The sequence below is a fragment of the Hippoglossus hippoglossus genome, chromosome 4 (genome assembly GCF_009819705.1).
Source record: "Hippoglossus hippoglossus isolate fHipHip1 chromosome 4, fHipHip1.pri, whole genome shotgun sequence".
Taxonomy (NCBI): Eukaryota; Metazoa; Chordata; class Actinopteri; order Pleuronectiformes; family Pleuronectidae; genus Hippoglossus; species Hippoglossus hippoglossus.
This window is the reverse complement of record NC_047154.1, coordinates 19067968-19083588: the sequence shown is the minus strand read 5'-3', so window position 1 is coordinate 19083588 and position 15621 is coordinate 19067968. Positions and strand designations below refer to the sequence as shown.

Sequence of the window (15621 nt, the reverse complement as noted above, 5' to 3'; positions counted from 1 at the left end):
GGGAATACCTCCACCGGTGACAGCTGCCACACTGGATGCGTTTCTCACTCTGTTCAGTGTGTACGATTTAGCGACATCTAGTGGTGAAGTTGCATGTTGCAGCTGAATACCCCTGATCTCACCCTCCCCTTCCAAACATGAGAGAAAACCTGTGGAAGACTTCAGTTGTCATAGAAACTCAAAAGGTGTTTAGTTTGTCCAGTCTGGAGGACTATACAAAACATGGCAGCCTCCGTAGAGAGGACCCTCTCCTGATGTAAATATAAAGGGTAAAGAAAACAACAATTCGTACGATTGAGATGAAACACACTGGTGAAAAGATCACTAGGATTATTTTATATTCAATTTCTACCGATAGATCCCTTTCACCTAAATCGTACACACTGGACCTTTTAGACTTGGTTTTAGGGCTGGGCATTTAGTTTGGCTGATTAAGGTTAGGGTAAGGGGCTAGTGTGTGTGTGTGTGTGTGTGTGTGTGTGTGTGTGTGTGTGTGTGTGTGTGTGTGTGTGTGTGTGTGTGTGTGTGTTTGTGTGTGTGTGTGTGTGTGTGTGTGTGTGTGTGTGTGTGTGCGTGCGTGTGTGCGTGTGTGCGTGTGTGTGTGTGGTCCTGCTATTACTTATGTTGTGAGGACCTAAAAAGTAAGTCCCGTACATCATTTCATTTTAAGGTGCAGACATGTTTTAAGGTTTAGGTTCAGGATTAGGTTTCGGTTAAGATAAGTTTAAGGGTCAAGTAAGAATTGTTACCATGATTAAGGTTGGAGTAAGGGTCCAGGAAATCAATGTAACTCAGCGTCATATCCTCTGAAGTCTTGGAGACACGACTGTGTGTGTGTGGGCTCCAGATATTACTCATGATGTTGGGAGCTAAATCTGTTTAAGTCCCTGATTTTTGGGATAATTATGAACAATATGCTGCCGTGTTCTCATCACTCGAACAGTTTTAAATCTGAAGAGTTTTCAGTTAATTCTTGTGACTCTTTGTCGGCAGCCTCCGACCAAGAAATGGCCTCCCTGTGGTCTCTGATAGATCTGCTTCCTCCACCACCAGGACTGAAGACTAAAAATTAGTGCATGCAACATACGTTTTTATACAACTGTGAAAATGCAAAAATAAATGTCTTTGAAAATGATTTAGTTTTTTGGAATTCATCCTTGTGATTCATTTTATAATTTTTTCCCGTGTAGACAGCTTCACACTTTAGGGAGTGAAACCAGCACTATACCCACTGCACTGTTATTAGTCTAAAGTGTTATTTTAACAGGAGCTCTGGCACAGTGTTAAATGTTTAACGATTTTGAAAATGTCAATTTAACTCTGGAAAGTGTGGAGCTATAAAAACCCTCAAAAAGGGGTAAAATCAACTCTGTGGGACTGGACTTGTTGCTGTGTGGTTAAGGTTAAGATAAGTGGTTAGGGGATGCTTTATGCCAATGACCTCACTGAGGTAAAAGTATTAACCGTGTTTTTTGGACCTGAATCTGCTGACAAATTCCCATTAAAGGGACTTGTCTTCCTCGAGGGGGGCAAAGAGCAGGTCTCCATATCGTTTAATTTCAAGGTGAGAAAAAGGTTTTACGATAAGGTTTGGGTCATAAGGGTTACACAAAGGTCCTCTAAAGTCATGGAGACATGACCGCGCGTGTGTGTGTGTGCACCATGTTTATCTCACCTAAAGGAGCATCTGCAGTGTAAGCCGGAGAATGTGCCAGCACGTGCAGACATGTGGTTTTGACACGTTTGTGCGGCATGCTTGAAAGTAGACTTCCCATGCGCGTGTAGGAGTGTGTTTGTGTGTGGTTGCATGTGTGTGTTTGCAAGTGCGTGCTTGAAAGTCAATTATCTTGCAGCCTACTTATACTGCAGGGTAAGCCTGTGTGTGTGTGTGTGTCTGTGTGTGTGTATATGATAATTGCATACTTGAAAGTCAATTTGTGACCAATCCAGTCCATAAGCTATGTGTGTGTGTTTTTTTTTCATGTGTGTGTTTGCACCTTGGTTTCTATGGAATGCCTGCATCTCCAATGGCAACCGGTGACTGCACTGACACCAGTGTCTTCCTGGTTGCTAGGGAGCTTGTGATGGTTTGCCTGGTTGCTATGAACATTAGGCCGACACAAGTACAACAGTTATCAACCAGTAGGTTTTTACAAACACACACACACACACACACACACACACACACACACACACACACACACACACACACACACACACACACACACACACACACGCACACACACACACACACACACACACACACACACACACACACACACACACGCACACGCACACGCACACACACACACACACACACACACACACACACACACACACACACACACACACACACAAATACACACTTTGGTAGTGGTTGCAGTAATAGTGATTTGTATTGTGTGACTTTCTAAATTTCTCTAATATTTTATTCTGAACAACTGCACTGTGGTAGTGAACCAATGCAGATTATATTAGTCTGCACAGAAAGTCATAATCAGTCCTATAGGAAAATACAGCCTCCTCAGGGGGATTCCTGCTCCTGATTGCTCGGTAATTGTTTTGTTGGAGCAGCTTTTAAAAGGAGAGTCAGTGTCTCAGTTGCCATGGCAACGGGGGCTTTCCTGCTCTTCCCTTCCCATCAGGCCGTGTGCTTCCTTCGATCTCTGCTGTGTAAGATGAGGCTTCAGCCTAAGCGTCGTTTCAACACATCAGCAAATGGCAGATTCAATCCACCACCAGTAAGCAGGACGGTGTTTAACATTCCATCACGCTTTGTTTTGTCTCCTCTGCTGTGTGTAAAAATAAAAAGTGAATTGCCTATACAACCGTGGAGATCCCAGCAAATGGTTGCAAAGTGTAAACACCTTATTTCTGATACAAAAGAAATAGCTGGGGAACAACACAGTAAAAATGTGTGTGTGCTACATCACAGTAAATAAGATGTAGAGTGGAGTGTTTTTGGATAAAAGTAGCTTGTAGATCGAGGCTCACACACACACCCAAAATGTCCCCCACCGACGCTTCAGTAACAAGTGAGAGGACTCAAGCAGAAGTCACTGTCAGAAAGGAAAACGTGAGAAATATGTGGTTGTTTCGGTCGGTGCTGCTGCACGGGCGGAGAGGAGCAGAGGAGGCTGGTGAATGGAAACTGAGACTGTGCACAGTACGTAACAGCAGCAGCTCACTGAGCTGATAACTCTCACCAAATGGAAATAGAGTATAGAAACAGGGTATGTGTAACACACAAACAGTGCAGTAACGTGTCGAATGCCATTGTCTTCCACAGTCGACCCCGTCACCTGTGCATGAAAGCATGTTGTTTTCCACACCCACCCGCACACACAAACACACACACACACACGCACACACACACACACACATACACAAACAATTTCTGGTTTCTGAGGCCTTGGTTTACTTCTTCATTGACCATGACAAAAGCACCAAAAGCACGACAAGTCCAGCCTGTTGAAAGTAAAAAACAAAACATATACACAAAAGGATGACAACCTTATATACAGTATAACACAGTTTGTATGCACAGACACAGAGGAAGTCGTTTTATACTAAACTGTGACACAGGAAATGAAAATAACACCACAGGGTTAGTGTGTGTGTATCAGCGTGTTTGTGTGAGTGTGAGGGAGAACAAGATATGGAGGTGCGTGTGTGTCACGTGTCTGAGGCTCTGCAAGTGGTTTGCTTCACGCGGCTCAGTCCACAAGATGGCGTGGAAATACACTAATGAATAATCACAACATCTCTATTGAATGTAATGTACGAGTTGACTGTGTGGTCATTTTGTTATTGTAGTTATTTTGTGTCTCTTTGTGTCATTTTGTTGCCATTTGTGTAAGTAAGTAACCACGGGATTTACAAAACTGAAAATTCATTAGTCTCTTAGGGTTTTCAGGTAAACAGCAGTTTGCTGCATTTGGAAACACATTCAACTCCAGACGTCTAGCTGTGATTTACAGAAGGTGAATCGTTGAAGGCCCTGAGTCATCTGCTTTAATGCTTTTGGATACGGGGTCTTCCTCTGCACTGTCTGGTGGGTTTTCTCGGGGAAGACTGAGAACAGGAGCTGCGAGCGGACGACCACCTCCGTTAACCACTGAAACCAAACATCCAACCAACCAAATCCCCCCAGAGCTGCAAACTGCAGTGTTTCATCCTTAACTTATACACCAACTTCCTCTGGTGTGGTTAAAGTGTTGCAGTGTGTGTGTGTGTGTGTGTGTGTGTGTGTGTGTGTATTATATGTTTTTTTTTTTATATATACCAATACCGTTATTAGCATAGTAATATCTGAAGTTAATATTTTGAGTCTTTACTTTGGGCTGATTATTTTTGTTGAACACAAAACAGTTTGTAAGAATCCGTGTGTTTATGTTTTGCTGATATTAAAGTCACACAGTTTATGAAGAAACTCATTGAAATAAGAATTTAATCACTAAAACCTGAATTAAAGCTCAACCGTCTCTGTGACCATTTATTTGGTTTCACTTATAAAAGTATTGCGTCCATGAATTATACCTGTGGACTACTGGTCCACTAACCAGAGGGTCGGTGGTTTGATACCTGGCTCCCAAGTGTCCCTGGACAAATCACAATGTCTGAATGTTGTGTAATATGAAGAGATGTTGCATATACACAGTTGATGTGACTTGTATTGCAAATTGCACAGACTGTATATAAAGATGGACGACATAACCTCTCCCCAAAAGTGAACTGGTGGCTAGTTGCAGTATAGGTCATAAATCATGTCTCCTCCATGTTAGCAGATGGGACATGAACCAAACTACAAAGTCAAATACATTTTTCTCAAAGATGGTTTCTGTAATTTTGGGTAGTTCTTATCACACTGATGTATGTTCTTGTGTTAATTTTTGTGGTAAGTTTGGTTTTAATTAGTTATTCGATGCTACAAAAAAACAAGGCAAAACATCGTGATTAACAGCTGAGACTGACTCACGATTGGTCGAGCGAGTTTGTCGGGTTAAGTTTAACCTGACTTGACTTCGATGAACACTAATAAAATCGTGTTCACGTGGCTGACTCTCAAAGATGAAGACAAAACTCTATCTAAAAATAGAAACATAGGGCTTTCTTGTGCAATTTGAAGTTTCATTTCAAGACAAAAACAGGATACAGCCATTTGACTTTACTGGTGAACAGCAAGAACAGCTGCAACTCACCAGCTTGTATTTTGGGAAAAAAGAAACGATAGTATATACAAGCTTTATATCAGGACACATCCAATCCCATATCTGCTGTATGCTGAGTTAGGCGATTTCTTCCTGCTAGTAAAATTTTATCTCAAAATATGAAGGAAACTATTCTCACTTCCTCGATTTGCAGATGGCATGTGGGTGAAAGCCTCCTCGACCGACTTCTCCACCGTCTGCCCCACATGTCCATGAACTTCTTTTAAGTCTTCCGTTATAGCGCAAGTTCCTGTCGACAGTTTCCTCCTGACAGACAGACACACACTAACTAGCTAAATAATCGAAAGGATCCAACAAACATTAAAAAAAGAAATCTGTAAGACCAAAGACTCGAGGGCCACCTCAGCAGGCCTGTAAGCGAAGCATTTCTTCCACCATGGTCGGCAGGCTGAGTCAAGAAATTATGGAAACTGAGAGTTTGATCTGCTCCTCACAGGAGTTCAAGGGAAAGGATTTTTCAATCGAATCATTTATGGGTGAAATCTCATAGAGATGGGATTTATCTCTGTTTAGCTACAGAAGCTGTCTCTACATCCAGCCAATATTCATATTAGATACATTTAGATTTATTACAAAAACTTTTAAGCCCCATCGTGATGAATTCAGCTGCTTCCTCATTCAGATGTTGAAATCAAACTGAATAATACAGATGTTCTTCATTAAAGTGGACAGTTTGGTGGGAAAAAAAAAATCGCTCAATAAATTCAGTTTTAGCCAAAGCTACGAGTGGCTTTCGAATGTTTTTCTGTGGCAGAGAGTGTTGTACGTGCAATGAAGCGTTTGTAAAGCCGACACAATAAGTAGAGTGCAGTTTCTGGAGCCTGGACAGACACACACAGTCAGAGAGCAACGGCCACCAAGTGTCCCTGGACAAATCACAGTTTCTGAATGTTGTGTAATATGAAGAGATGTTGCATATACACAGTTGATGTGACTTGTATTGTAAATTGCACAGATTGTATATAAAGATGGACGACATGACCTCTCCCCAAAAGTAAACTGGTGGCTAGTTGCAGTATAGGTCATACATCATGTCTCCTCCATGTTAGCAGATGGGACATGAACCAAACTACAAAGTCAAATACATTTTTCTCAAAGATGGTTTCTGTAATTTTGGGTAGTTCTTATCACACTGATGAATGTTCTTGTGTTAATGTTTGTGGTAAGTTTGGTTTTAATTAGTTATTCGATGCTACCAAAAAACAAGGCGAAACATCGTGATTAGCAGCTGAGACTGACTCACGATTGGTCGAGCGAGTTTGTCGGTGTGACCTCGCGACTTTATCGGCTTTATCCCATGATCGCTACTGGGCTGACTCTGGCTCCAAATGTGCAAGACGGCAGCGTTCATATTCTGGTATTTCATTTCTAGATAGTGGTGGAAGTGGAGACGTGTCGTCCATCAAGCGCCTTGTGTGATCAATTGGACAAAAAAGCAGTATTTACTTACAGTCCATTTAGCAGGGACTTTATTTCTTGAACGCCAAGTTGTCGCTGAATTTATGTGATTAAAAAAAAATCGTATTATCGTTAAGTTTAACCTGACTTGACTTCGATGAACACTAATAAAATCATGTTCACGTGGCTGACTCTCAAAGATGAATACAAAACCAAAACTCTATCTAAAAATAGAAACATGGGGCTTTCTTGTGCATTTGAAGTTTCATTTCAAAACAAAAACAGGATACAGCCATTTGACTTTACTGGTGAACAGCAAGAACAGCTGCAACTCACCAGCTTGTATTTTGGGAAAAAAGAAACGATAGTATATACAAGCTTTATATCAGGACACATCCAATCCCATATCTGCTGTATGCTGAGTTAGACGATTTCTTTCTGCTGGTAAAAATTTTATCTCAAAATATGAAGGAAACTATTCTCACTTCCTCGATTTGCAGACGGCATGTGGGTGAAAGCCTCCTCGACCGACTTCTCCACCGTCTGCCCCACATGTCCATGAACTTCTTTTAAGTCTTCCGTTACAGGAGGCGCCTGTGATGCTGTGGGTATAAATCTGTGATAGCGCAAGTTCCTGTCGACAGTTTCCTCCTGACAGGCAGACACACACTAACTAGCTAAATAATCGAAAGGATCCAACAAACATTAAAAAAAGAAATCTGTAAGACCAAAGACTCGCGGGCCACCTCAGCAGGCCTGTAAGAGAAGCATTTCTTCCACCATGGTCGACAACATCGTCAGGAGGCCAATCGGGTTAGTTCTGCTCGCCACAGCTCACATGGTGCTCAACGGTAAGCTTCTTCATCACTGATGTTTTACTGTCTGAACGTTTTTTAACCATTTATACCGTTTTGTCAAAACCCATTTTTGTATTTCTTTATTCTATTACAATCATAGTGCCTGTTTTGAAAACACAGGTTATCATTCCACTAATATGTTGTTGTCGCATAGTCTTTTGAACGATGTCTGTTGTTTTGCTACTGCTAAAAACTAATATAATAAAAGAAATGTGCACTAATGTAAATATACAATAATGTGTAAGCAGAGATCTTAATAAAACTATTACATGTTTGTGTTTGAGATAAATCTGAGTTTTACCTTAAGGAAACTTTAATCTTGTGATTCAAGAAGAGTTGAATGAAGGGAAACTGGACTTGGTTTTAGATAATGGAGGATGTTTCAGAACTGACCAATATTTCCATTTATGCCCTTTGAGACAATGCATGTAAAACTATACCAACACATTGGCCAATGCTATCCACGAAAAAACGTGTCCAGAAAAGGTTTTATTGTTAGTTTTCAGACAGAGTCTACTACTAATAAATAACGTACTTAAACAGAACATTCTGACACCGATGGCATATGTCCTCACATGCGGTAGAAACACATTGACACTAGTTAGAAAATAAAGGGTTTCCATTTTTTCAGGCTGAGTCAAGAAATTATGGAAACTGAGAGTTTGATCTGCTCCTCACAGGAGTTCAAGGGAAAGGATTTTTCAATCGTATCATTTATGGGTGAAATCTCATAGAGATGGGATTTATATCTGTTTAGCTACAGAAGCTGTCTCTACATCCAGCCAATATTCATATTAGATACATTTAGATTTATTACAAAAACGTTTAAGCCCCATCACGATGAATTCCGCTGCTTCCTGATTCAGACAGTTGATATCAAACTGAATAATTCAGATGTTCTTCATTGAAGTGGACATTTTGGTGAGGGGAAAAAAAATCGCTCAATAAATGTAGTTTTAGCCAAAGCTAACAGTGGCTTTCGAATGTTTTTCTGTGGCAGAGAGTGTTGTACGTGCAATGAAGCGTTTGTAAAGCCGACAGAATAAGAAGAGTGCAGTTTCTGGAGCCTGGACAGACACACACAGTCAGAGAGCAACGGCCACACAGTCGGGGTTCTGCCACTGTGGTTTACTTGTTTTTTAAGTTGCTTTCGCCTTCATGGAAAGTATAGCTACTGTTCCCTGCGTCCACCCACTCACACTCATCTCTGGTTTTGTCCTCACACAGGCCCCAGTCAAGCACCGGTCGAGTTCACCGGGACCCTGGGCAGCAGCTTCACCTTCCATTTTAGATTTAATGACACTGTCATTAATGAGAACAGTCATTTTGCAGTTTACATAACAGGCCAGAAAAAGATTGCAGAGCACAAGTACAAAGGCAACTTGGGTGTTTTTACCATTTGCCAAAACACTTCTGTTCTGTACCACATTAAAAAGCTTAAACAGAATGACAGTGAAATGTATTGGGTCAGCTTGTTCCCTGAGTCTGGACCCCCCAGAGAAAGTAACAAGGTGCAGCTGTCCGTCCAAGATGGGAACAGAAGCGTCACAGGTAAAATGACCTTAGCATTATCTCACAAGAAATTACACCAATATAGATCAATATAAGGAGGAGGACACTGTCAGTCTGTGATGTGCAGCATATAGACTGAAATACTACTAGTACTACTACTACTACTACTAATAATAATAATAATAATAATAATGCATATTAAAAATCAAACACTACCTACATTTACTAAATTCAGCTTTATTTTACAATTATTTCAGATTAACAACCTCACTCTCATTTACTGCAGTTTGCACAGTTACCCATCACCATATGTAAACAGAAGGAAATGTCCCCTAACACCGGTGAATATTTTCCCGAACCTACAATGACTGACCAGATCATGCCATTATATCTTGTAAAGGATAAGCATGGTCACACTCTACATTTGTCTAATTAAAACCAATACGGCAAAAAAAGACCAAAACCAACGAAGTGATCCTGCATGCGAACAAATATTTCTTTTTATTAGTGTCGCTGCTGGTTAAAGACTCATATGTCTGCAAATGAGTCAAAGTGTTTCTTCACGGACCACTTTGTCATTTAAAAAATGATCTACAGTTAAATTGTGGCCTTAATTTGTCACTGCACCGTTTGCTGTAGACATTTCAAGAGATTATATTTCTACACAAAGACATGAGTATGTATTTTCATTATTTCCCTTCATTTCCCACAGTTTCTCCACGGCCGATTAACGCAACAACAACCGAGAACCCAGGAAGCTCCGGTCCCTTTTCCTCTTACCTCGCCCCCGTCCTTGTGGCTCCTGTCGTGCTGCTGGCTGCAGTACTTCCACTGCTGATCTGGTGTCTAGTGAGAACCAAAGGTAGTTTACTGCTCACCATCCGAATAGAATCGTCTCATTTGTGTTTGTCTTACTTGTCTGACATAACTGATTATATCATAGTTCTCTGGGATATTGTGCTTTGTCAGAATATCACTCTCGATATTGATTTACACCACCTATTGGTTGGTGGTAATTTAGATTAATTTAATGAAACCTAATCTCACGTTGTAAATAAGTGTCAGAAATACCAAAAACATAGTGTTAATGTTTGACATGATACAATCCAAGGTTGTGTTTGTGTTATTGAATGAAACTACTTTGAAACCAGACTCAAAAATGTATTATGCCTAAAATGGTGACTATATATATATATTAAATACATATTAGTGATTGGATTAAATTAATAGTGACAATAGTTGACAATATTTAATGTATATATTCATGTATATGCTTAACTTTTTATTTAAATCACTCAGATTTGTTCACACTGACTCAACATAATATGTAATTTAAACACATAAGGCATAATTACTTTTGAGTGCAGATGCAGTATAGAGATAGTTACATTCTCAGGGCTACAATGAGTCTTATCTAAAAACTAAAGAATAATTGTTATTCTGTGGAAAATATGTGCATTTGTGTGGTTAGATGCTCAGAAAAAGATACAAACTAAATTGCGGTTTCACATCCATCTGATTCATGGGGTGATTCACCGTTTCTCCCCCAGAGCAGGCACATGTAAAAGTGTCTACTATCTCTGAAGGATGTGTGGAGGAGAGAAACTTGAAAAAGAAAAAGAAGACAATAGAAAAATGTGTTCACTGCCTGGTTTGAGTAGGAGCATTATGACTAGGAAATATCTGATCTAAAGTCCCCTCGACCTCAGAAACCACATTTGATGAGTTTCCCGTACGTGTATACAAATGCAGGCTTTTGCTGACTGTGTATTCCTGTGTCGTGTCGTGCTAACCTGGTCCGACAGAGAGCACGTCTCCCACAGGCCGATGAGCCTTCAGCTGAAAAAAAATATCACACATCAGCAAACTCACAGATAGTGGAGATAAACAGCGCTCGCCTGCACCGCGATCATGCACAGTCAGATTATAAAGGAGGATTGTTTTTTACAAGCTTCTGCAAGTGGTGCGGCTGTTTATGAGAGCTGAAAGTAGACGTAAGGCAGATTTAATCAAACTGTAACAGAATAATAAGTTTGATTTCACATTTTTGAACCACAACATAAGCTTATTGGCTTGATTTCATAAAAGTCTGTGTAATTTGATGTTTACATTGATCCCACAATGGGGAAATTCACTTGTTACTGCAAAAAATTATTTGACACATACGTAACTGTGAGTTTGGTCCATGTCCCATCTATTAATATGGAGGAGGCGGGATTTATGATCTATACTGCTGCCAGCCACCAGGGGGCGATCAAAATGATTTGACTTCACATTTGGGGAACTGTCATGTCGTCAGTCTGAACTGGGGTCATGAGTTGATTAGCTTAGCTTAGCACAACACTGAAAGTTGGGGAAAGGGTTAATCCTCTTAAAACAGAAATAAAATTAAAAATGATTTCTGATGCTGATTATTTCCCATCTCTCACGTTTTTTCTTCTTATACAGAGAAACAACAACAACCACAACAAAACTCTAATCCCACAGTGCAGGTAAGAACTGGGGTTGTTTCCCACTGACATGTCAAAGTAAATATTTGTGCAGAACTCGCTCCAGCTTTACTCTACTTGTGTTTTTAGGAAGCAGTTGCTGGGTCCAACACTGGGCCTCCACCCTCACTAATCTACAGCGTCCTGGACTTTGCCAAAAGACCTCCTGCAGCTTTGGGCATGAAGCCCGATGATACAGAGTACGCCGCTGTCAGCTATCTCCCAGATAATAGAAGAATGTGACGCACAGATGAATGTAAACCTGCTGGTCTTTCTTAGTCTGAGTCTCAGGTTTGTCTGATGACTCTTTGTAAGCCAAATGCTGTTATTGCAATAAATTACAAACAGTGGCGTTTTGAGGGGGAAGGAGGGCAGGTGAAGATTGGTTCTCCTCAGGGGCACATATTTTAGAATTGGCTGAATATATTAAAATTTTTTTTTTTGTCTTGTTTCATTTTATTTACGCCAAATTCCATCTTTATTTAAGTCAAGTTGAGCTTGTGAGCTACTCCAAATTATGTCATTTGCCTAATTCTCCACAATCCTCCTTCCTGGTTTGGCGGCCTGTTAAAGCTGCAAAGTGATTTCCCATCACTCCCTTCGCTTGCCCCCCCCCCCCCCCCCCCCCCCCGCTACTGCTGCTGCGTCACATATTGCTGCCGATTGATTCAGCCCCTCCCCCCACCCCAGCAGCTCAACAAGGGGTTTATAAATATTTGCTCATCACTCCCATTATGTCTATGTAATAATATCTGGGGGAGTGATGAAGTCAGGGCCTGGACGCTAAACACTAACTATGTTCTGCTGCAATAAACATTTCAAGCGTGAGTTGTCTGACTGAACTTTTTTTTTATCTTTTCCTATTTTGGGTTCAACCATTACTACCAAAACAAATTCATTCAGTCAGTTTTATTTCATGAAAATACTGATTAACCCTAGAACACTAACGTAAAATTAGTAACACCATCACTAACGTCGGGTATATTTTACCCGATATAATATCCCCGATAAAAAATACTTCTCATCAAAATATATTAAAGTACAACAATACATGGCAAATTGAAGTACTCTTCTTTTATTTTCCCCTATACAACGTCTCAAAAAACGAAAAAAAGGTATCATGGGGGGACCCTATAAAAAGGCTCTTAGTGAAAAATTAGGGAATCGTTAATGAAAAAATTCCTAAAAAAATAAATAATGGAGTTGGGAACTTGTTCTTCGGTCCACCCGTTCCTGGGACATGTGAGCCTTGTCCGGTGAAGGCACAGTCTCCCTGCATCACTGACAACTTTGGGAGAGATAAACAAAAAATGGCATTTTTCGAGAGGGGAAGAATGACGAGCTGACTATAAAAAACTTTTTAACAAATGAATTCCCTTGGAAATTACCACCAAGTGATATTTATTCATAACCATTACACTAAATAAGGATTACATGCAAATTCCAAGCTAGATAACTTAGCTCTAGTATCAAAGAAGAAATCTGCGTAGCTAACGATTGCCAACCTAAACGAACCGTAGCTATGTTTTACTCACTTGTTGGCATGCCAGAGTCACCAAGCCTGTGACAGAATGATGGCTGTGCATGATATGGGGCAATAAATATGGCGGGCCTGAACGTTGTTACCCTTGAAAGGTAATAAGATCGCCTGATTTAATACACAAACACCCGAACACGTGCATATTGAAAAAAACAGGGATGGGAGCAGGAAAACTAGCCTACCTTCTATGACGTCAGTGAGCAGACTGAAGCTACCCAAGAACCCACGCCACTCAGACAGCAGCAACACAATGAAAATCCTGTGACCACACTCGCTCGGGTAAAAATCACCCGACGTTAGTGTTCTAGGGTTAAATGAGTTTTTTACAGCCCAGGCACGTAGACGAGGGTAAACCCCAGAAATGCCATTACCCTCTCTTTCATTTATTTTTAGTCTTTTGATAATGGAAATTGATCTGCAGCATATAAAGTAAAAAGTTCCAGACGCGGCTGGTTTACTAACTGGGAAAATCCCTATCCGAGACCGTCACTGTGTGGTCATTTATATGCACCACGATGTACAGAAAACCCTTATCTGATCATGCAGAACATCATTCTGCTGAGTGAGACTCAATAACACATAAGCAATTTTTTTCCCGAGAGAATCTCAATCTCTGCCTCCATTTTCAGAGCAAAACAATTATTCCAAGCATCAATTCAGAGTTTGTTGGTAAAATATTCAAAACCTGACGTCATTCACTTCTGTTAGTGAGCATGTTTGCAGCTATAAGCTCAGCTTGTTGCAATGTCACAAACAAATAAGATGCAGACACTTTGCACAGCGTAACACCCACACACAGGATTTCCCCATGCTGAGCTTCAGCATCCATCCAGCCACATTCAAATGCAGGCTTTGACAAACGAGATGCAGGTTTTACTGTCTCTGTGTTTGTCATACAGCACAATCAGGACTGCATTAACAGGAGGGCTCTAGTGGCTGTAGCTCACGTGTAATGATCACAGAAGACACTTTAGCCCTGTCTCAATTCAGGGGCTGCGTCCTTCAGGGGCTGCATTCAAAGACTTATTGGGTCACAGTGGTGAAAACACTAAATAAGAAAAAGGATTGATTATCTATGTAGAATGACAAAGTTAATTGAAATGTTGCAAGCCAGTTAACTATCTGTATGTAGAAGCGAGCAAGCTAAATGGACTGATGACAGAAAAGAATGCTGTCTGCCATGATAAGACCTTTTTGGGGTTAACCATGTTGATTGTTTAGATTTGGTGTCATGAGGCGACAAGTGCTCCGAGTTTGGAAATTATTTTGTATTGTTTTTTAATCTCCAATATGAATACATTTAAAATTGATTCTAGAGTTCACATCATCAGGCTGTTTTCAGGCTTGGTCATAGTAGCTGTAAGATATATTGATCACAATAGCTTTCTGTTAAATATATAGGTTAAATTACAGTGAGATTGTCTTTGTGATTTGTTCTTGTTCAGTTTTCAGGAACAAATATATCTTAAAATCTTCCAGCTATTTGTATCCCTGTGATCATCATGCAAACCCCCCATTTTGATCTGCGGAGACACTGCTTTTGTCTTTATTCTTGTTGAACTCTTCCGCCCCCCACGTCACCTCTCTACTCTCTCTTCGTAAACTACTTGTGAAACCATGATTGGAATTGAGACCCAGTTCACCTTTCCTTTTCCGTTTCAACAAAAGCCACAAAAAACTTTTTTATTTGTCATCATATCATCATTAACTGACATGAGAAAAATGTTAAGTGAACACAGATCTGGGTTGAAACCATAGACTGTGGTTGTAACCTGGGTTGTGTTGGTGTGTGACACTGCAGATCTGTAGGCGTGAGGTTGATCCTGTTTTCCACTTGACATCAGCAGAAAGAGCAGCGACCTCTGAAAAAATGTACATTATTATTATTATTGTATTATTTATTGTTTCCTTTATATTTTTTATCATTTCCTTTACAGAGAGAGCTCACTTAGACACTTCAAGAGACACACAAACACGCACATGCACACGCACACGCGCGCACACACACACACACACACACACACACACACACACACACACACACACACACAAACACACACACACACACACACACACACACACACACACACACACACACACACACACACACACACACACATCCTGCATTAATATCAATACAACATTCAGCCATCTCTGTGCTGATGCAGTAAATATGATGGAACCAAAGGAAAGAGCGCCATCTCGAGGCCTCCAAGTGAAGCGTCAAGGAAGAGACGTGCTTATGTAACTTAAAGGCTTGAGTCAGAAAAAATGAGGAGCTGACTTTTACAAAAGATAAAAGTAATTGTAATAACATGAAACCAAGGCCATCAGTCACAGTAATATTTTATTCAGCACAGTATTACTATAATACAAATATAGTATTTCGACAGTGGAGTCTTTCCACAGCCTGTGTATATCCCTGGCTGACCATGCTGGGTCCAAATGACCTGGATCAGTTGAAGACATTTAATCCTATTAGATAGCTGCACCAACCAACAGGTAACACGATGAAATTAAATACTTTGTTAGATGTTATTATCGTGATGACATTATTTGAATTATGAATTATACAAGCGGACACCTGTATGAAG

At 40.4% G+C, this 15621-nt stretch overlaps 1 protein-coding gene across 1 annotated transcript; it reads left to right on the top strand.

Annotated features, from left to right (window-relative positions):
• Positions 1-5477: 5477 nt before the first annotated feature.
• On the top strand, positions 5478-12329 carry LOC117760262. Its single transcript, XM_034583147.1, has 7 exons — positions 5478-5580; positions 7384-7480; positions 8714-9037; positions 9711-9860; positions 11447-11490; positions 11578-11749; positions 11879-12329. The coding sequence occupies exons 2-6, from the start codon at positions 7411-7413 to the stop codon at positions 11728-11730; spliced, it is 741 nt and encodes a 246-aa protein (XP_034439038.1). The 5' UTR covers positions 5478-5580; positions 7384-7410; the 3' UTR covers positions 11731-11749; positions 11879-12329.
• Positions 12330-15621: the final 3292 nt, after the last annotated feature.

Excerpts from the sequence above, each read along its gene's own strand:
- LOC117760262 (XM_034583147.1), top strand. The coding sequence starts at position 7,411 with ATGGTCGACAACATCGTCAGGAGGCCAATCGGGTTAGTTCTGCTCGCC. Across the intron at positions 7,481-8,713 it reads AGCTCACATGGTGCTCAACG|GCCCCAGTCAAGCACCGGTC; the intron begins GTAAGCTTCTTC and ends GTCCTCACACAG. Across the intron at positions 9,038-9,710 it reads TGGGAACAGAAGCGTCACAG|TTTCTCCACGGCCGATTAAC; the intron begins GTAAAATGACCT and ends CATTTCCCACAG.